Source organism: Ixodes scapularis, unplaced genomic scaffold, assembly GCF_016920785.2.
Source record: "Ixodes scapularis isolate PalLabHiFi unplaced genomic scaffold, ASM1692078v2 ptg001547l_1___fragment_1__unscaffolded, whole genome shotgun sequence".
Lineage (NCBI taxonomy): Eukaryota > Metazoa > Arthropoda > Arachnida > Ixodida > Ixodidae > Ixodes > Ixodes scapularis.
In genome coordinates this window covers 597,034-618,979 of record NW_024610163.1, presented here as the reverse complement: position 1 = coordinate 618,979, position 21,946 = coordinate 597,034, and the positions used below count along the sequence as shown (strand labels likewise).

At 48.9% G+C, this 21,946-nt stretch overlaps 2 protein-coding genes across 2 annotated transcripts; both read right to left on the bottom strand.

Moving 5' to 3' along the window:
- Positions 1-17,990: 17,990 nt before the first annotated feature.
- LOC121834565 (piggyBac transposable element-derived protein 2-like) lies at positions 17,991-20,616 on the bottom strand. The gene is made up of 3 exons (XM_042288279.1): positions 20,593-20,616; positions 20,172-20,379; positions 17,991-19,727 (listed from the first exon to the last, which is right to left on the bottom strand). The coding sequence occupies exons 2-3, from the start codon at positions 20,365-20,367 to the stop codon at positions 19,021-19,023; spliced, it is 903 nt and encodes a 300-aa protein (XP_042144213.1). The 5' UTR covers positions 20,368-20,379; positions 20,593-20,616; the 3' UTR covers positions 17,991-19,020.
- On the bottom strand, positions 18,173-18,706 carry LOC121834563 (piggyBac transposable element-derived protein 3-like). The gene has a single exon (XM_042288277.1). It carries the CDS (start codon positions 18,704-18,706, stop codon positions 18,173-18,175), a length of 534 nt encoding a protein of 177 aa, XP_042144211.1.
- Positions 20,617-21,946: the final 1,330 nt, after the last annotated feature.

Below are 21,946 nucleotides of genomic sequence, written 5' to 3'. Positions count from 1 at the left end.
TGCACCGTCAAAGCGTGACGACAACGGGCTCCTCGTCAGGCGATTGCTTCAAACGGTTTAAACGAATGATGCGCTCTTGGTTTAGAATTCGGTAGTGAGATGTCATACAAAAAAGTAATTTGAATGTTGGATAATTTTTTTAAAGCTGTAGTTCGGAATTAGTAGGTTTCATAGTGTGTATAAGAATAGGTTCCATAGCATGTGTAGCGTGTGGGATGAGAAGGAAGAAGACTTGTGGAAATAAATGACAGCTGTATGCTGTGCCGGTTTTGAGGCGGTGGTGTGCATGTTCCTTTTTGTTTCCTTGTCTCAAGGAAACAAAATTTTGACAGCAAATTTTGAACCCTGCTAGTGCACACCTTTCTGATCCAAAACTGACTTCGAGACCCAGTAGGTTTCAAAGCCGGTTTCAAATAAGAAAACCAACGCAAAAGTCAACTTCGAAACCTGGGATGTTTTGAAGTGATTTTTGGCATTAGTTCCCAAAAAGATATGTCATCAGTTTGGTGGCCGGGAGCTAAAAGCATTTCATGCTTAAAATCATACTCATCAGTGCGGCCTTTATTATTCTCTGACTGAATCAATTCTGCTTTTATATGCAGGAGGGAATCATTTGGCTTTTCGAAGGCTTTACTGTGGTCATGGCGGCCTACTGGCTTTTCGGCTTCGCCAATGGCCAGAAGACGTACAATACGAGCTGCTTTCTTGAGAGGCTTTGTCTTATTCTAATCTACTCACAGCTACGGCCAGTTGCAATCAAGGTGATTAATACAATCAAGAAAACACCTGTAGCCTGATTGCTGATCACATAGTGCGATCGCCAAAGTCTGTGAAACTCCTGCCAGGATTGTTCCGATTTTCGATATCATTAAAGGCTTTGTTTGTTTTTCTTGAGATGGCAGCTGCAAGTTGTGTGGCTCATATACCTAAGTATGCTTCAATTCATGACCAGCTTTATTCGTTTATATTCATCACATTTCTCTAGTCCTCCGTGTTGTTTCCTAGTCATCAAACTAGGTATTAGGCACCTGTATGGAGTAGTTACATTTTGTTTTTACGTTTTTATCAAAACGGTTTGTGTCACCCTGTCTGGAATTCATCACCCTTAAAATGTCAAATTAATCTCACGTTGAGATATTTTTTATAAGTGGAGATGACCGGCATTAAATGTTGTGTTTCTTTATCACTCCTGTTCATACTTTGTATATTACTTCAGTCAAAAGGCACCACCAGTGTTCAATATGCCCCGTCCGAGCACAAGCTTTTCAGCCTGGATAAGGTGAGCGTGAGTGAGCACGTACTAAGCAGTACCGAAGGTAATGAGCATGCCCTGCTGCATTTTCAAAGTTTCATAAATGCTCTTTTTTAGAAAAAAATAAAAGCCAGGCATTGTTGTGGTATATTCATAACATTGTGGATTTCTTGAAGAATGCGGGCATTCTGAAGGTGTTGCCGAAGGCTTGCCAGGGTGACAGCGCGGTCGAAGGCGACAAGTCCGCGCTAGTACACGCTCTATCGCAAGCTCTTGTGCTGCGAAAGCGCTTCTCAAAGTCGCTCTTGCATGCCTGTAGCCTTTGCTGCCCTACAGTGGTAATGGTAGGCAACTCCGGCTGACACAAGAAATCATCCCATTGCTGCCACACTCCGTTTCCCTTTAAAGGGCTGGTGAACCGAAATTTTGATTTCAGAAAACGATGCAGAAGCCGTAGGCGGGACGCTACAATCCCTAAAACACTACTCGTAGTCACAAGGCGATATCTCGAATGGACGGCCGTATTTTTGGAGAAAGAGGTTGAGATTGAACGAGGCCGATGAGGCGCGTGACGTCGAGATATCTCGTTTTCTCCTCTCTCTGCTTCGCCCCCTCAAGGCGGCGAGGTGGAGAAGACGCGAGGTCGTTCCCTTTCCTTCTCGGAGAAACAAGACAAACAAATCTGTCAAATGTGCCTCCTATTTTTAAAAATAAGCTCATCCATTCGAAATATCGCTGTATGAGTGATGTTTTGGTGTTTGTAGCATCTTGTTACACGCTTTTGCCGCCGTGTTTTATGGAATCCAGATTTCGGTTCAACATCCTTTTAAGTGCAAGTGAAACTGAAATGCCAAGAATGAGCACGTTGTCCTGAACGACAGTTGCACTGCACAAGCGCGCATGCTTAGCAACATTCAAAGCATGGAGCTTGCTCTTAAAGCCTCTGCATCAGGCTTCCTGTTGCACATCGTGGTACCGAAGCAAGCTTTTGGGCAGACACTTTTTTATAAGCAGAGACTTCACCTGGCACCGCAGAGCTCCGACCGGTACTCGGAGTACTTAGTTGCGGTACTTTAGGTAAAACAGAAGGGCAACAGGTGAAGCAGAAACTTCACCTGCACCGCAGTGCTCCGACCAGTACTCGGAGTATTTAGGTGCGGTATTTTAGATAAAACAGAAGGGCATTGAGCAGTGCAAACTACGATTATTGTCAGGTAAGAACTATTCAGTTGCAGTAATTGTTTTGCTTTACATACAAAAAGGCTGGAGTATGCTTAAATGCTGGGCTAGCAACCAATTGCTACCAGGGGCCCTATGCTGCACGACGGGACCAAGCGGAATCAAGGGACCGGGAGCCATCCAGCGACCTGGATCCAAAGATGGGTTCAGCTTCCACGGGATTGGTGCCACCTGGATCTTGTCCCAAAGGGCCAGCAGCAGCTGGATAGCCTCGCATTGCGATGCGGGGATGGGGATGCCGAGCGAGCTCGGGGCATGCCGCCCACTCAGTGTGAGCGCCAGGTGCTCCCACTGACTGGCTAGGTGCATGTTGATGAGTTCCTGTAAGGTGTAAGGCTCCGGCGGCTAAGTGTAAACACTTAGCCGCCGGAGCCTTACACCTTACGCCAAGCTCCGGCGGCTAAGTGTAAACACTTAGCCGCCGGAGCTTGGCGTTCGACGCGTACGGTAGCACCCCCAGTGCCAGCTAGTACCCCTTGCGAATAATCACGTCCATCTTCCCCTTACCTCTCGACAGCAGGTTGAGATACGGATTTGCGCAGGCGATGTGGCTCACGACGAGTGGTTGGGTCAGCCGGATCAGGTCCGACTCCTCGAGCCCGTGTCTGTGGCTCGTTATCCTTCTCACCATGCGCATGACTTGCGTGGTTGTCTTGACGAGTCGGTCGACCGTGTACTTGGCTCCGCCGTCCCGCTGGAGGTGAAGGCCCCAGGATCCGAACCCGCTTCACCACCGGCACGGGGGTACCATCCTTTAACGTGAGGCGGATGTCCGCCTTCTTCTTCTTCGGGAATTGGCTTGCCCGCGCGGAGGAGCAACAGCTGAGACTTATCGGGGGCGCGCTGGAGGTTGCCGGCCTCGAGATAGTTCTGCACAGGTCTCAATGACTTCTTCGAGGAAGTCTTGCCTCCCGCTGTCCGATCCCGACGTAGCCCAAATCGTCAGGTCGTCCACATAGAGTGGCATAGAGTGCATGCTTCATCCGGGGAATCCGTTCCAGTAGAGGAGGCGGCTTGCACATCGCCAGGTAACAAGGTGGGTGACAGGACCGAGCCTTGCCGATTGCCCTTGCTCGGTATCGTAATGGTGCTTGTGCGGATGGACTTGTTTCCGATGGTGGCCATCCAGGTGCTCAGGAAGTCCCGCACATAATGATACATCCGGGGCCCGCACCCAGTTGAGGCCAAGTTTTCGAACCCCAGCGTGCGACTGACGTTGTCAAAGGCGCCCTTTATATCCAGGGCCAGGACCGCCCGCGTTGTCGTACAGGAGATTCTGTCAAGGATATCCTCCTTGATCTGAAGCAGGACATCCTGCGTGGAGGTGTGACCAGAACCCGAAAATGGTGTTCATGGTGGCATTGAGTTCAATACAGGATGGTCCCCTCAAATATCGCTGTAAACAGCTCATCAGGGCATGGGCATTTAAAAAACTGAAATGGAGTGTCCAGGTCTGTGACGCTTGGCGGTACACCTGATAACCTCTATTTCTTTTGGATCCTTTTCAAGGGAGTATATTTTCCACTTCGGGGCACTTTTCTTGTTTCTTGCACTTACTACTGCAGAACTGTTTCACCCTCACTTTCTTCTTTGCTTTCACAGCACTCATTTGATGTTAATGTGGAAGGGAATTGGCCGGATTCCACTCTTCGTTCCTACGTAAAATGCGCTGGCGTCCAATACCTGCCACAAAAAGGGTACTTAAGATTCCAAAAATAACTAAGAGTGTGTAAACATATGATGCCAGCATTTCTTTTTTTTATTTCCAATGAGCGACATTATATTATGCCAAAACTCTCCCTAAATGCAAACTGCATTTCACAGCGCGCTAACGTCTGCCGGAAAAATCGGCGCCTGCACGCAAAGGGGCGTCGTTTCCTCAGCAGTGTATTTTACCTTGTGAAATTTTAAGGCGCTCTTTTCTTTTGCAGCTATAACCTCCTTAAAAATACTAAAAATGCGTTCGCCACGGACGACCGAGTCTTGCGCTGGCAAACGCTGTCGTTTGCATACGATACGCCGTGAAATTTTCACCCCATGGTCGATCAGGCGCCGATTTTCAGGTTGCTTTCCCATACCTTGAGCCACCCAGAAACACCGCGCGCTCCGTAGATAAAAAAAAAAAAGAATGAAACGGCATTGAGTGTTTTGTTTACTTACCGACTTTGTGCGTGGACCGCGCCACGTTGCGCTGCCTGATGCACCCGCGTTTTGGAACAAATTCAGTTGACAGTTCCCTCCGAAGATGAAGCCACTGAAGCCACGGCGGTAATCGGACTGGTAGGCTGCTCCCTTTCGAGCGGGCGGAAGAAGACTACTAAGAATTCGGCAGCGAACGGGCGGAAACTCGATTACGTACAGCTTCAGTAGTCGACGCTTTGTTTTCCCGATTGCGTTCGCGGCGTTCACCGTAGACTCGCGCACTCGGCCGTAGCCGAACGGCCGAACCAGCTGGACGACTGCCGGCGCGTATACCGACAGCGTCGCCATAGCAACCACGCCGCGAGTGTGGTTGCCAGACAGAATTCACACGACTTTTTTTTTTCTCGTCACTCACGATGAGTTACTAGAAGTTAGGCGCGTATCATTATAATACATTATGCTGTAAGAAGTTTTTAAGGGATATGTGTACCTACCTAAGACAAATGCAGAAAAATTATTACTGAAAAATAAAATTGGCGTAATCTTTTCATATCTTGATTAAGACTAGCGTGGTCACTGGGCTAACCGATGCGCAAAATAGGAGGGCATATATAGCGCTCGGGGCACTTGTTGGGTTGTATAAGTAGGATGTATGTACTATTTGTTGTGTGTTCTGGAATTGATCAGTGCTTGTATCCCTTAACGTACGGGATGCACACGACGTCACGTGTTCGTTCGGCTCGATCCGGGCGCCGACGGGACATTTGTTTCTTAACGCGATTGATAAATCGGTCGGGGTAGTTACGTTTCTTCAAAGCCTCCCGCACATGGCTAAGTTCTTGATTGCTAAGTGTTGAGTTAGATGAGACTGTTTCTGAACGATGAAGCAACGATCCTACAACTGAGCTTTTGTGTTGAGTAGGGTGATGAGAGTGGTAGTGAAGGAAATTTTCTCTGTCACATGGTTTACGATATACGGATGTCTCCATCTTAAAGGAAGGTTTACTAGTTCTATGGACACGTACAGTGGGGGACAAAAGTCCCCAGGACGCGCGAGCTGCGACTGAAACGCATCGCTCTGCCATGTGCCGGCGAGTCGCCTGGTTTCGAGATCACACAAAAGCGCATGCGGGTCCTACTGTTCCTGCAAGCATGTGTGTTTTCCCGCTTTTCTGCGTCGCGACGCTTAACTCGGAATCGGGCGCGTGGTACCACCTCGGAGATAGCGCTTACAGACATGGCATCTATAATTTGTTTCACCTTCGGTCCGAGCGTGGCCGATGTTATGAGCCGAAGGGCCAATCTAACGGCGAAAAAGGAGCACCATCACGGCGTTCTCTCCGCAGTTGATAGGACCAGGGGTGTTCGTCGTCTTTCAGTGCATGCTGCTCCTCCGCCGGCTCGTCCTATCAAGACCGGAGAACGCCATGACGTTGCGCTTATTGCGCTCTTTGACTGGACCTTCGGCTCACAACAACAGCCACACTCGGACCAAAGCTGAAATTAAGTATATGAAGCAAGGAGTCACTGCTGCTGAACTGAGCGATAAGCTCAGCTGGTCATAAAGCAAGATGTGCTTACACGGCGAAATGCAACGCAATGCCGTAAACGATATCTTCAGTTTCGGAATGTGTAGCAGACGCTCGTCCGCCGCAAGCGCTATCTCCGAGGCGGTACCACGCGCCCGATTCCTAGTTAGGCGCCGCGCAGCAGAAAAGCGCAAAAACACACATGCTTGCAGTCACAGTAGGACGCGTATGCGCTTTTGTGTGATCTCGAAACCAGGCGACCCGCCGGCAGATGGCAGAGCAATGCGTTTCAGTCGCAGCTGGTGCGCCCTGGGGACTTTTGTCCTCGACTGTACATCTAAAAACGGCAAGGTGCTGTCGGTTTCACGTTCGCAGGTGAACTGAATTGAGGGGTGGACACTATTCAAATTGCGGTGAAAATCGGTTATGTTCTCTCTGTCAACTATTACAAAAGTGTCATCGACATAACGACGGTAGAACTTCACGGGGAAATCAATGCGAGACGTTACCTTTTCCTCAACATATTCCATGACGAGATTCGAGACGGTTACGGAAACTGGGTTCCCCGTAGGGAATCCGCTGACCTGATGATATATGTCCCCATAAAAACTAAAATTACACTGGTTGAGACAAAAACTCAAAAGGTGTATAACGTCGTCAACAAGGAGGGTTGTGCGAGTGGACAACGACTAGTCTGCCAACAACCGGTCACGAGCGAAATCAACCGCCAGGGCGGGGACATTCGTAAATAATGAAATCACATCAAAGGATACCATAGCCTCGTGCGGTAGCAGGGTCTGAGCGCGTATAAGTTCAACAAAGTCATGGGAATTCCGGACGCTAAACTCATTTTTTCCCGTAAGAGCGCTCAGAATCATAACCAGATATTTGGAAAGGCTGGAAGCGGATGAACCAATGAAAGATACAATCGGCCATAGGGGGCGACCCGGTTTGTGAATTTTGGGGAGTCCATACATCTTGGGTGTCGCGGCGTCAAAGGGGAAGAGACGACGGTATAGGTCGTCACTGATGCGTCCTTTTTTTTTCAGCTCTCGAAGGTGGTCAACTAACTCTCTTTCGGACTTAGCTGCGGGATCTCTTGATAGCCCCACGAAATAGTGACTGTCGTTTATAACTTCATACATCTTCATGTAGTCATCCCTATCAAGCACAACGGTTCCTTTTCCTTTGTCGGCCTTTAAAATCATGATGGAGCTGTCTGACTTCAGCTCATTAAGAGCAATGCGTTCTTGTTGATCTAAATTTGACCCGGCCGATTTCGCATTGTTTAAAACACTGACAACGCGGCTTCTCGCAAGATTTACCCCTGTGACATCGTGCTCCCCCATGTCTGAGTTTCTCTTCAATTTCGATTATAAAGTCACGTTTTGGAACGTACCGTGGAGCAAGGGCATAGTCCAGTCCTTTGGATAGAAGAAATTTAGATCAACCAGAGCGCATTGCTCTTAATGAGTTGAAGTCAGACAGCTCCATCATGATTTTAAAGGCCGACAAAGGAAAAGGAACCGTTGTGCTTGATAGGGATGACTACATGAAGAAGATGTATGAAGTTATAAATGACAGTCGCTATTTCGTGAGGCTATCAAGAGATCCCACTGCTAAGTCCGAAAGAGAGTTAGTTGACCACCTTCGAGGGCGGAAAAAGAAAGGACGCATCAGTGACGACCTATACCGTCGTCTCTTTTCCTCTGACGCCGCAACACCCAAGATGTATTGACTCCCCAAAATTCACAAACCGGGTTCCCCCTACGCCTGTTTGTATATTTTATTGGTTCATCCACTTACAGCGTTTGCAAATATCTGGTTATGATTCTGAGCCCTCTTACGGGAAACAGTGAGTTTAGCGTCCAGAATTCCCATGACTTCGTTGAACTAATACGCGCTCAGACCCTGCTACCGCACGAGGCTATGGTATCCTTTGATGTGATTTCATTATTTACGAATGTCCCCAACGCCCTGGCGGTTGATGTCGCCCGTGACCGGTTGTTGGCAGACCAGTCGTTGTCCACTCGCACAACCCGCCTTGTTGATGACGTTATACTCCTTTTGCGTTTTTGTCTCAACCAGTGTAATTTTAGTTTTAATGGGGACAGATATCATCAGGTCAGCGGATGCCCTATGGGGAGTCCAGTTTTCGTAACCGTCTAGAATCTCGTCATGGAATATGTCGAGGAAAAGGTAATGTCTGGCATTGATTTCCCCGTGAAGTTCTACCGTCGTTATGTCGATGACACTTTTGTAATAGTTAACAGAAAGAACGTAACCGATTTTCACCGCAATTTGAATAGTGTCCACCCCTCAATTCAGTTCACCTGCGAACATGAAACCGACAGTACCTTGCTGTTTTCAGATGTACGTGTCCATTGAACTAGTGAACCTTTCTTTAAGATGGAGACATCCGTATATCGTAAACCATGTGGCAGACAAAACTTTCTTGACTACCACTCTCATCACCCTACTCAACACAAAAGCTCAGTTGTACGATCGTTACTTCATCGTTCAGAAACAGTCTCATCTAACTCAACACTTAGCAATCAAGAACTTAGCCATGTGCGGGAGGCTTTGAAGAAACGTAACTACCCCGACCGATTTATCAATCGCGTTAAGAAACAAATGTACCGTCGGCGCCCGGATCGAGCCGAACGAACACGTGACGTCATGTGCATCCCGGAGGCATTGGGACGGGCCCTTAGGCCGTTGGGGATACGAACTGTATACAAACCCTACAGAACAATTGCCAATGTTATCTCCAAGCCAAAAGACCCGACTCCGCCAGAGGCAGAAAGGGGCGTGATCTACCGGGTGCAGTGCAAGGAATGTGACGCTTCCTACGTTGGAGAGACGGGACGAAAAAGAAAAACAAGACTAAAAGAACACGCACGGGATGTCGCCGATTCCACGAACGCCACCCGCTTCAATTCCGAACTCGTTGACCGCGCATGGACGTCAGGACACCAATTTGACCTCGGCAAGGCAATGGCGAGAGACAAAAGGTGGGGACCGAGGAAGCTGCTGGAATCTTGGTTTATCCAGAACGACAAACGCGGAAGTGATTCATCGCTGGTAAACAAGGACCGTGGCCCCCTGCCGGACGTGTACACAAACTTTATGCCTAAATAGCCGAACTTTTTTCTGCGACTCTCACTCGCTCTGTGCTCTACTGAAGATGCCTCCCGCAAGGGAGGCGAAACGTTTAATTAAATTGTTATTTTTGTGATGTCAAGCCGTTTTTGTTATTACATAAATTAGGAACGCAGCCGGGACATTTTCTCCCGTGAATGACGATCGGGTCTTGGAATCCGAAGCAGCTCTTTCGGCGTCCATTTGATGTTCTTGGAGTCGGTCGTTGAGGCATCGCCTCGTTTGCCCGATGTACCTGGTCGCGCAGGACAGGGGGATCGCGTACACTTCCTTCGCTTCCTCTCCTTCCCCCAAGATTCCTCTTTCCCGTACTCCCACGGAGCGGGCGGGTTTTGAGCTTGAAGCCGAAAATAAAGTTCGCTCTTTCTACTTTTTTTTTAGTTTGCTCCTCTCCTGCCCTCCTTTCCTCCCTTCACCGCCCTCCCCCGAGGGGCCAACACGGAGAATGGATTAGGAGACGCCTCCGCTAATCCGGCATAACCTGCCGAAGAGGGGGCCTGCTGCATGACTAAAAATTATCTCGCTGCTCAAAAAAAAAGAAAACAAAAACGTCGCGGGCAGCGATTGAATGCGCTTTGCCGGATGTGCAACGCTCCGTCCGCCTTGAACAAGCTGGTATGCATTGGACTAACACTTTTCGAAGCGCGGCAATTTCGTGTAGGTCCCATCATATGGTCCTGCAAGACTTCCTTGTCCGCCACAAGCTAGCCAATAATTCAAGGACATAACGACGGCAGCGTGTTCAAACAGTGTAAAACAAAATGTATATAATATTTATAAAAACTGCTTGGCTTTCAAATTTTTAGCGCTGCAAATAATCGTAATCAAAATGTTTTTTTATGATTGAAGACCCCTCGTCGTGCATCGAACCCAAAATTACGCTTACGTGAAATATGATTCGGCGCGGGAGCGAGTCGAGTCACCGTAAACTTTTTATTTTTTTTTTCAACGTGGATTTTGCTTTTTAATCTAGCTGAGGTACCACTGGCAGAACACGAATCGCATACTTGGAAGGTATGAGAACTCATATAGCTGGTTGAGTGAATGCAATACTATCGCATTCGTGGAAGCTCGATCTGTTGATTCGAACTTCAACAAATCACACGCACCCATTCTCCCTATTCCTCTTTACCCAGTCATAGTCGTTCCCTCACGACGCAATACGAGTACGAGCAACGGCAGTTTGTGCAATGTTGACGTTACACAGCCGTGATCGCACGGTTTTAGAAGCGCTATAGAACGAGCACAAACGTCGAATTTTGGTACACTGATTGATTTCTGTCTTCCCGCCGTGACATCACACGAGAAAAGCGATTTCGTTCTGTCTGTGAAACTAGGAGAACAGAAATCAAGATATAATCCCGTAATAAAACAACGCGAAATGGATCTCTGCAGCCAATACCCAACCGTTCGCGAGGTGACCAGGCAAAAGCATATATTACCTCCGTGCCTTTACCCTCTGCGCACCGCCAGAGAGAGTCATACAAACTCCTTTGCGCTATTATCAACAGGATTGCGTTTGCAAGCCGGTAGTTCGACTCGGCTGGGATTCGTCCCTTCTGGCTTTCATAGCTCTCTATGAAACCAGAGAGGTAGATACTTCTCTACATTGGGTGGGTTTGCCCGGGGCCTCCTGTTATTTACGGCCAAAATCACACTACTGGCGCTTCAGCCATGTTCACTCTGGTCGACACACGTGCTCTTTAAAATGCCTCTTGTCTACCCTTTCCCAAAAGATACTTGAAGAGCCAATCTTAAAGACCGACGGATAACAGGGCCGAAATTATGCTTAGACCTCAAAGAAAATATACGCGAACTCATCTCTGTTACGTCACGGCGCGGTGGTGGCGCGTCGGTCGCACTTCCGGTCTGGAACTGTGGGCAGAAGTCCCCATGCCACAAGTGCATTCCTGCGTTGTTTTGAAAGGAACCAAACAAAAACCTGCCTTCTCCTCAAAACGCCGCGACTGGGGTCGTACCAAAAATTTTCGAGAAAAGTTTAAAGGTCAGTTTTCCCGTGCTGGGTTCGTGCGAGGATCTGGATATGTGCCGTGAAAAGGGAAAAGCAGACGCCGTCGGACAACGATTGCTAGGGTGGGACGCACTTTGGGTTGAATTCACGGATACTTGTGGTCATCAGATTTATTTGTTTTGTTCCAACATGAACGCGAGAAAAACGTCAATTTGTGCGGACCACCTGCGGGTTACGTTCAGTGCGTCTTCAAGTTCAAACGGCCTTCTGATCGTTCAACCTGCCGTCTGCTCTTTCAAACGTTTTTGCTTGTCGTCTGCTCTCTTAGACGACGCCGGCCCGTAGACCAAATGTTGTCCCGGTACTTGCGATAAGAAGTAAGTGCAGGCCTCAAAAGACTTAAATTTGAAGGTTGGTAAGCAGGCTCGATGTAAACAGTAGATACTTGAAGATGTTGATTATTGTTACGAGTGACCATCACCGACTTGTTATACCTAATTCACTTGGTTAGATTCTGCTTGCGATTTTCAGTATCCACGTCGACCATCTCAGCTATGGTTTACGCTTTTGCAGCCCGAGCGGCGTCGCGACTGAAAATTGCGAGCGAAATCTTATCAAGCGAGTCAAGCACTAGCGTACATACTGCGGCGTCCACGCGGAGTGAGTCGCCACATGTCACATTATTCACGCGATGTTTTGCGGTGTAACGAGCCTCGGTAATTTCGTTGACGCCGCTCAAGGAGTCAGATATCGCCAGGAAGACGTAGAATCAACAATGCGAACGCGAAAAAGGGCAGGGGGACTCACACCGACGCCAACAACATCGCATTTCAATGGTTTGTTTATGAGGGACGGCGAGGTTCTTGCCCACACCCTCATCGCGCATGCACGGCGCCAATGGCGTCCGCTAGGGGCGCTTTGGTTTGTTTGTAAATCTGAGGTGGTGTATAACACAAATTTGGTGTCGTCATTCCCAAACTGGTTGCCGGACGAAGTTCTCTATGCGAATCGCCAGCCAGAGTTGGTAATAGTAACATAAGATACGTACGGCAGAATTCCCTGCCATAAATAAAATTATTTGGCTAACGCCAATGTAACGCGAAATAGTTGCAAAGAGTTTTGCGATAGGAAGCGTAAACCAAAAAAAGAAAAAAAGGAAAAAGAAAAGAGGAAGACTGAAGAAAAGGAGAAATTAGAAAAAAAATCTCTGGTGACGTGGCCAAAAAAAAAAATTTGCGTTCATGTGATATTTTTGTCACGTGACCAAACAAAAACAAATTAACAAAATAAAAAAAACACGCGAAAAAAAAACAAAAAAAAAACATCCCCTTCCCGGTTTCGAAGGTAGGCCCTGTTGATCGTGAAACTAGCGCGCTATCCGTTGCGCCAACATAACTTTTTTTTTTCTCTCTGTATTGCAAGTTGCCGACCTCGCGTACAACCGGCCAACGTGCGTCGGCGGCAAGAAGCGGAAGCATGACAGACGCAGTTCGGTTCCAACACAACACTAACTGAGGGAGCCGTGTGGCCCCCTGTTTAATATAGAGCCGCACATCCAGACATCAGGCCACCAGGAGACCTTGTGGCGCTACATGCGAGCCAGGAATATAACAGTCCTCCCCTCTAAGGTACAAAGACAAGCAACAGCTAAGGGGAGTACCGCTGCACGGCCCTCCTAGTCCTTGTGCTACGGCGCAGCTGGGGTGGACTGATGCTTGTAGGATGAGGAGTTACCCCAGTGCTTGCAACACTGTCGCTTGCACCCTCGCTTGTTTCGCCTGGCTCGAACAGAGTGCCGGGAGCACCAGCAGATTCACTCGTATTTAATCCTTGCGGTTCCAACTGCACTGCAGCACCAACAGGAGGACACGTCTCTGCCTCGGTCGTAGCTGCTGTAGGGGCGTCGGTCGGTCTGGAACGCAGGTGATCACCGTGCCGATGCCACAGTGTGCCATCTTCAAGGCAGACTTGCGCTGAAGATTGACTTGTGGCGCCGACGACTCGAGCACGCACCCATGGCATACCCTGGCGGAAGTTCCTGGCGAACACGTTCTCCTCAGGGTTGAGCGGCGGTCCCTGTCGGCAGCCTTTATGAGTATACAGTTTCTGTTTTAGCTGCTTGAGCAGCACTGATGATTGGAGGCTGGGACGCAGGACATCCAACGGCGTCTTGAACATCCTTCCCGTCAACAACTCGCATGGTGCTCTGCCCGTGACCTCGTGCGGAGTAGTCCTGTAATGAAACAAGAATCTGGAAATCCGAGTCTGGAAATCCCCAGAGCCACTTTTCTTGAGTTTGTTCTTCACGGTTTGTACAACACGCTCCGCTGCCCCGTTTGACGCTGGATGATATGGCGGCACGAGCATGCGGCGTATCCCGTTGCATGTTAGAAAGTCCAAGTACTGCTCACTTGCAAATGCAGGCCCATTGTCTGACACAATCAGATCTGGTAGACCGTGCTGAGCGAAGGCCATTCGCAGGGCTGTTATGGTAGCCTCTGCAGAAGTTGGCGAGACAGGAAACACTTCGACCCATTTTGAAAAAGCATCCACAATGACCAAAAAAGTATGCCCCATAAATGGCCCTCCAAAATCAATGTGAAGCCTGGACCAAGGCTTCCGGGGGAACGGCCAGGGCGTCTGTTGAACTGGTTGTGGAGCCCGCTGATGAGCTTGGCAAATCGAGCAGCTCTTCACATGGTGGGTTATGTCGTTATCGATACCCGGCCACCAGACGTGACTTCTGGCGATCATTTTGCTCTTCTCGATGCCTGGGTGGCTGGAATGAAGCAGACCCAGGACTCGAGCCTGCAGCACTTTTGGAATCACCACGCGTGCTCCCCAGAGCAAACAACACTCATGCAGGCTAAGCTCTGAACTCCTTGCACAAAAAGGGCTCGTTTCTGATGCTAGTGCAAGGTTCTCTCCTCTGAGAACAGCGAGAACGACATGTCCCAGAACAGGGTCATTCTTTGTGGCTTGAGCCACAACGGAGGGTGAAAGAAGATTCGGATATGCGTGCTGTAGCATGAAGACGTCGGCCGGCACGTTCTCTTCAACGTTGCTCCCAGGTAATGGAAGTCTACTGAGTGCGTCAGCATGACCTAAATTCCTTCCTGGTTTGTAGGTCAGCTGGTACTTGTACGCTGAAAGCTTGAGAGCCCACCTGACAAGCCGAGGTGACGCGTGGACAGGAACTGGCTTGTCAGCACTCAGCAATCCCAGCAGCGGCTTGTGGTCTGTGAAAGCTTGAAAAGGGGTCCCCCACAAGTACTGGTGGAACCGTTCCACCCCGTAGACCAAGCCTAATGCCTCTTTGTCAAGTTGACTGTAGTTTTGTTCTGCTCGGGACAAACTCCTTGATGCAAAAGCAATGGGTCGCTCTTGGCCATCGGCTTCACGGTGCGCCAGAACTGCACCGATCCCGTATGGTGATGCATCACAAGTTAGACACACCGGCTTCTCTGGATTGAAATGAGCTAGAACCGGAGCGGACGTCATCAAGTGCTTGCTTGTGGTAAAAGCCTCTTCTTGGTCTTTTCCTCACTCCCACTTCTTCCCGTCAGTAAGAAGCAAGTGCAGTGGCCGCAGGCGTTCAGACAGGTTAGGAAGGAAACGTCTGTAGAAATTAATCAATCCTAGGAAGCTCTGAAGCTGCTTGACGTCGCGAGGAGCAGGAGCATGAAGTATGGCCGTGACTTTGCCCAGGCCTGGAGACAACCCTTCCTGGTTGATAATGTGCCCAAGGTATTCAACCTGCGGCACAAAAAAATGACACTTGTCGAACTTCAACTTCAGTCCGACATCAAAAAGGCGCTTGAGAACGGAACGTAGGTTGTGCAGATGATCCGAGTCAGTCGCGCCGGTGACCAGGATGTCATCAAAATACACAGCGACGTGCGGCAGCCCTCGGAACAAGTTTTCCATCTCCCGTTGGAAGATAGCCGGAGCGGACGACACTCCGAAAGGAAGGCGGGTGTACTGGAACAACCCCATATGTGTGGAAATGGTGACATACTTTCTAGAGTCCTGCTCAAGAATCACTTGCTGGTAAGCATCCCTCAGATCCAACTTGGTGAACTTCTTACCCCCAGACAGCGTGGCCCACAGATCTTCGATTCTGGGAATCGGGTACTTTTCCAGGGTGGCCACCGGATTCACGGTTACCTTGAAATCGCCACAAATCCTTACACGTCCATCCTTCTTCGCAACAGGAACAATGGGTGCAGCCCAGGCGGACGTCTTGACTGGTACAATAATGCCCTCCCTTTCTAGACGTTGAAGCTCCTGTGCAACTCCATCTTTGAGTGCGAAAGGTAGTGGACGCGGCTTAAAAAACTTCGGTGGAGCGTTTTCCGGAACATGAATACTGGCTTTGAGCCCCTTGAAAGCACCCAGCCGTTCCTCGAACACAGCAGAAAACTCTTGAACAAGACTTCTGACGTCAGAAAGAGAATGAACAGTTACCTCCACATCAGAGAAGTTGAGGCCCAGCTCCCGAATCCAGTTGCGTCCAAGTAGTGTAGGCGACCCATCTCCGCTGACGAACAATGGCAGCACGGCCTTCTTGTCATGGAACTGCACGCTGACGTCCACCCTGCCTTGAACTTGGGTCAGTTCACCGGAATAGCTTCGCAGCAACACGCCGGATGGCATGACTCGTATCGCAGGCACTAGCGCCTGCAGACGTTTCTTGGCGATGACAGAGACACTTGCGCCCGTGTCCACCTCCATGCAGAGCGGCTTGCCACACACGTAGACGGTGACCGTGAACGGCGGTGACGGCGCGACGCTGTCAACTTGCCACATGTCGAAAACCTCGGAAGATGTGACGTCGTCCTCACCGTTGTCATGGACGACATTCACTGGATGCGTCTCCGTTGCTGGGGCCGGGCACACTTGCGCCAGAAAGCGGTGCCTGGTAGAACTTTTCCTGGGTGACTGGGCGTCCCTCTGCTTCGAATTGCACACTTTCGATAGATGTCCTCGCTTTCGGCAGTAGTTGCACGTAGTCTTGACGTGCTTGCAGCCAGACGCGAGGTGCCCGTCTCCGCAGCGGTAGCAGGTGACGCCCCCCGTAGGTGTCGTGACTCGATGCGTTTCGAACGCGGCGCTGCCGGAGCTGGTCTGGCAAATCTCCCCGGCGTCCCTCTTCGCCGCTTCCATGGCCACAGCGGTCTGCACAGCGTCCTCGAACGTCAAGTCTGGCCGTTCCAAAAGTCTGGTCTGGATTGCAGTGCTGTTAATCCCGCAGACGACACGGTCCCTCAGCATGTTTTCAAGCTCAGCTCCGAAGCTGCAGTGCTCGGACAAGTTTTTCAACGCTGCGACGTAGTTGCTCACAGACTCCCCGTCAGCGCGAGCACGCGAGTTGAAACGGAAGCGCTGGACGACGGCGGAAGGCTTCGGGCAGTAATGGTTGTCGAGGACGGAAAGAACCTCATTCAGAGACTTATCTTGAGGCTTGGCAGGCTTGACCAGGTCCCGAAGAAGAGCGTACGTCTTCGCACCGCAGCAACTGAAGAAGATGGCTTGCCTCTTGGCCGCGACGACATCGTTCGCCGAAAAGAAAGCTTCTAGACGCTCGACGTAGGACGGCCAGTCCTCTCCTCCCCCTTCAAAAGGTTCAATTCTGCCGAAGGTTGGCATGACGAGCAGAACTAGCCCGAGCAGAATGATTCGCGAACTTATCATTCGCAAGGAACCGTGACGAACTTTGTACGAAGAACAAAACTTTTCCCTCGTCGCCACTGTTACAAGTGTAAACCGACCTCGCGTCCAACCGGCCAACGTGCGTCGGCGGCAAGAAGCGGAAGCATGACAGACGCAGTTCGGTTCCAACACAACACTAACTGAGGGAGCCGTGTGGCCCCCTGTTTAATATAGAGCCGCACATCCAGACATCAGGCCACCAGGAGACCTTGTGGCGCTACATGCGAGCCAGGAATATAACACATAACTGCCTGTAATGCTCACGCATTCTCCCATCAAAGGAGAAAGCTTAGTTCCCTCGTAGTTTTTCATGCATGTGTTATTTTTATTTGTGGTAAGAGTTCACGCTCCAGAATGCTTTTAGAGTATAGACCATTCCATTTAGCGCTCTCTAGGCGGCACCATTTTGTTCGACCGCAGCGCCCTCTCCAAACGTCCGAGAAGTTCAGCGGGTTCGGCGGTGTAAAACGAGAGAGAGGGCACGCTGCCGACTCCGTTAGCAGACGACAAACCGGGAGGTTGCCGTTCTCCATCTTTGGGCTGTATCGGCGGGCTCTACCGAACATCGAACTCTCGCTCGTGGATGCCGTTATGAAGTGGTTCGCGTTCTTAAAATAATTGTGACTACTTCAAAATCAGCCTATAGCTCTCTGTTGTTCTATTTTGCTAAATGATCAACTAGCATTTTTTTTCTGTTGCTTAAATAGCAGCTGAGTCAGACAGCAGTACTACCCTTAACTACTGCGTGTATTGCGGCAGGAGATTTGGTTTTATTGATTATTTCAGACTTCCACTCATAGTCGCTAAAGTCCTACACCAGTACGAACTTTGTATAGTAAAAAAGGTACAGCAACCGGATTTACTTTTCGCCAAAGAGACCGGCCAATCTGACACAGTTTTCCCCGTTTTTGTTTTTGTTTTTTTTAGTTGCACGCAGGTAACAGCGCAATTGGACCCTGTGAGTCTTTTTATCTAGCATAATACCCATTAGGGACCAAGAAAAATCTACCACACCAATTTTGTTTATTTTTGGTGTACAATGTCTGCTTTGCACAGGAAGAAGATTCCTCGAGTTTGTCAAAAATTCATTTATTCATTCAGAAGTTACAGAGGTGTACTTTCAATAGTACAATGAGACTTTTACATAGCAAAATGGACATTTGCTCAATATTGTGTCTTTGACGCATGAAACTTCTTGAAGCATCCGTGCTTCAAACAAAGTGTAATGTTGCACTTTGCGCATGCCCACATGGACCTCTTGTGGCAATACTGGCAGCGCAATTGCTTTTCCAATTTGCTAGGAAAGTGCCCTTCTTTGTCCAAAACAATGTCACTCACGATGGAGGCTGGCCGCCTACGGATGTAATGGACTTTTGTACCGAGGCGGAGGTAGTACCGTGTGACATTTCGTAGGAAGGCAAGGAGGTCGACCGGCTCATCTGCAATCAACTGATAAATTTTCCAAGAATTCACCACGGCCACATTCAGCATCTGAGTAAACAAAGGCCACCACCACTTTTTGCCGCGAATGCGAACTCTATAGTTGTTTGCAGCTTGGTCTAGGAGGTCTACCCCTCCCATACTGCAGTTATAGCTGCTGAACAGTTTAGGTTGTTGCACATTCACTTTCTCCTGTGCTGAAGATGACCACCGTTTTACAGAGCACATGGGTACAATTCCGTCGTAGTTGGTAGCCATTGTTACTACACTACTGTCCTTCCACTTCACAAGAAGAACCTCACCGACAGGGTCAAAGCAATGGGAAAAGTGTCCTCTCTGTTTTTTTTTTCCATTTTTTTCTTACTTGGAAGAGGGCACTTCATTTGCCGGTTCTCACGAAGGGTACCTGTAGCCCTAAATCCTTTATTACGGAGTGCAACAAGGAGACTGTGACTGGTAAAAAAATTATCAAAAAAGACAATATGGTCACTCGGGTTTGAAGTTGCCTCAAGCAGAGAAAGAACGACACGACTTCCTAGAGGGTTGTTATCTGTTTTTGCAGATTTTCCGCACTAGGTATCAAAAGCATAACAAAACCCGTCATCACTGCACATCATCCAATTCTTGTAGCCAAAACGAATGGGCTTGCCACGCATGAATTGTTTGCAAGGATGGTGCCCAAAGTATTTCACCATAGACTCATCTACTGAAAGGTTTCGGTGAAAGATTCCATGCTGCTGAAATCGCCCATTCAGAAGGTTCATGAGAGGACGTCCTTTGTACATTCGATCAGTTGATCCCTTGATCAAGTCATTATCAGCTAGGTGCAAGAATCCTTTTATCTCGTAAAACCTATTTCGGCTCATGCACTTGGCTACGTATGGCACTCCAACATCTTCGTCAACGCACCAGTAAAGCTTCTGTCGTGGAAGGCTGTGGTAACCAGACAGCAAAAGGATACCGATGAACCTTTTCAGATCATCCAAACTGAAGGAAAAGCCATGTTCGTTTTTCTGTTTCGCATAGTGGCCAGTCTGTACTATAATGTGTGTAAGTATGTGATCATCAAAGATGGTACTGAAGATTTGACTGGGTGAATAACCTTCATACAGAGCTCTCAACTCGGCCTTGCGCACTACTGCTCCGTCAGTGGAGTTCCCCCAGGTGTACTCAGGTTCTTTTCGGCTCCAGTTTACGGCAGCGACCTTTGCCCGCTTCACCGGAGGGACGCGCTTGTCAGCTTCTTCTTCATTAGCACGCCAGTGAACTTCCAGAGTGCCTGCAAAAAGGCAGACTTTGATATAACGAGCCTGTAACGCTTCAAAGACTATTTTACAGGAGCTATAAAGCAAAGACAGCTGCAGAAAGCGCGAAAATCAACAGTGGCAGCGCGGCATGAACACCACTTCTAAATATTGGAAGCAAAGTTGAAAGCATACACTGCGAGGGGCGTCAAAATAAAAAAAAACAATAAAAAAATCGGCAACATCTGCGAACGCTGACACACAAATTCACTGGACAAAACATTTCCACTTTGACCGGTTCACCAACCCGCATTTATTTACAACGCTCTCCCACTTTGGCCCCACTAGATACTGTAGAATAGCCGCGGCAAAAAGCACGACCTGTATCCTGGTGACGCCGCGGTCTCAAATATCAATCATTGATAACTTCCAAAGCGCCTACGAATTGCAGTCTCAGTAAGAAAGAAAACATTTCTAACCAGAAACGTCATTTACGGGCGCAGAGGCCGTACAGTCCTCGTCTCCTTCTTCCTCGTCGGTATCTGATGATGGGTCCGGAGGAATTATGACGACATCCACGTCGTCTTCAGCATTCTCTGCTATATCTGCTGCAGCCTCGAGGGCTTCGCTGAGTCGACAAAACGGTTTTGTGCCGAAGAAAACGCCCGGTTCCATTATAGTGGGTGCCTGGAATAGCGAGCGCCATTGTGCATACACGAAAGCCCAGCGTACTATATATAGTACAGCAACGTTTAGATTTGGATACCACAAAAAGTATGAAAGGTATGTAGCATTCACAGCACTCAGCGTTTACTTCTACCTTCCTCGCAGGTGTATGCAAAAAACTGTTGCGAATGATTGCATACTTCAGCCAGGAGAAAAAAATTTGGAAGCACTCACCTCAGCGGTTGGCGGGAGCGGAGTTTGTCTATATTTGACCGTAGACAAATGCGCCCCTGAGCACTGCGAACGCTGATCTTTGATTTGGGGGTGTAGGTTCGCCCTCTGGTGGTAAAATAAAGAACTACTGAAATCGAAATATTTAATTTGGAGTTTTTAAAAAATAATATTGTAGCTGTACTTTTAAAAGTACACCGGTCCCTAATGGGTTAAACGGCAACTGGCATACCGAAATCTGCGCATCTGCGCTTGAAAGTTCCAAAATGACGCGATTTTAAACAGAGTTTGCACGCCAGCCGGACGCTAGCTACAGCCCACTCGGCGGAGCGGACGACATCCGGGGTGAGAGGGGGAATGCATTTTTTTCTCTTTTACCCTCTCTGCTATGACCCTAATGGAACGGTCTATTGGAGGAAAACGAGTTTTCTTCATCCGAGTCAGCTTCAAGAGCCAGTAGACCGCACTGGGTCGTCCAGCTAATCATGCAGCTATTTTCAAATTCTCTGGCGTGCCTGTCCTCGCATCCGAGGTCACCGTTTGACAAGCTGATCTTTCTTCCACCTGGTAGCCGGAACCCCCACGGCAGCTTTGTTCCGTCCCCACTCCCTCTCGAGAGGATGGCTCGCCCCGAGGCTAATCCCGATCTCTAGACATAGCCTCCTCTATAGAGGAGGCTATGCTCTAGTCCTCTTTCCATCCAAAGCTGGCCCTTTCCCTCCCCGTCCCCCAGCTTCGGGAGAGAAGGTTCCTCCCTGCAGAACGTCCCGTTTGTACAGTGGCCTTTAAAGTTCAAAGATTGTCCTGTCTGTATCGTCCCTTTTGTGTCTCCACTTTTTAATGTTTAAAAAGTATCACCACGCTAAAATAGTACAATTTCCGGGATTTAATTTTCGTTCCCCAAGTGAGATGCGGGAGCCGCACCACGGAGCCCCGGTCATTTCCGCGCTTTGTCACTTTGTTATCACTAGGATTTGACAGTGCTCAATCACAATGCAAGACACGCACAGAGCCACGCTTGCTTTTGAAATGCGCTGCCTAATAATGATATTTCTTGTGAAGACGTGCGCACATCCGTCTTGCGCAGTGTTAGCTCCATGGCAGCACTTTCTGTAAAGGCAGATTCACACCGGGGATGTAAGCAGTCGCGCGATCCAACTAAATCGCATCGCAAAAAAAAAAAAAAAAAAAGTAATTAGTTGGTCAATCTGGCGTGCGCGATTAACGAGTCCAACGCCTTCGTTGGCGAGTCGCTTCTCAAAAACTCTCGCTCTGAACGCCGTTGGTTGGCTCGGCCTCTCCGCGACTAGAGTGCATTGCAAAATGTCGGGTCAGCAAGCAACTGCTCAAACCCCGT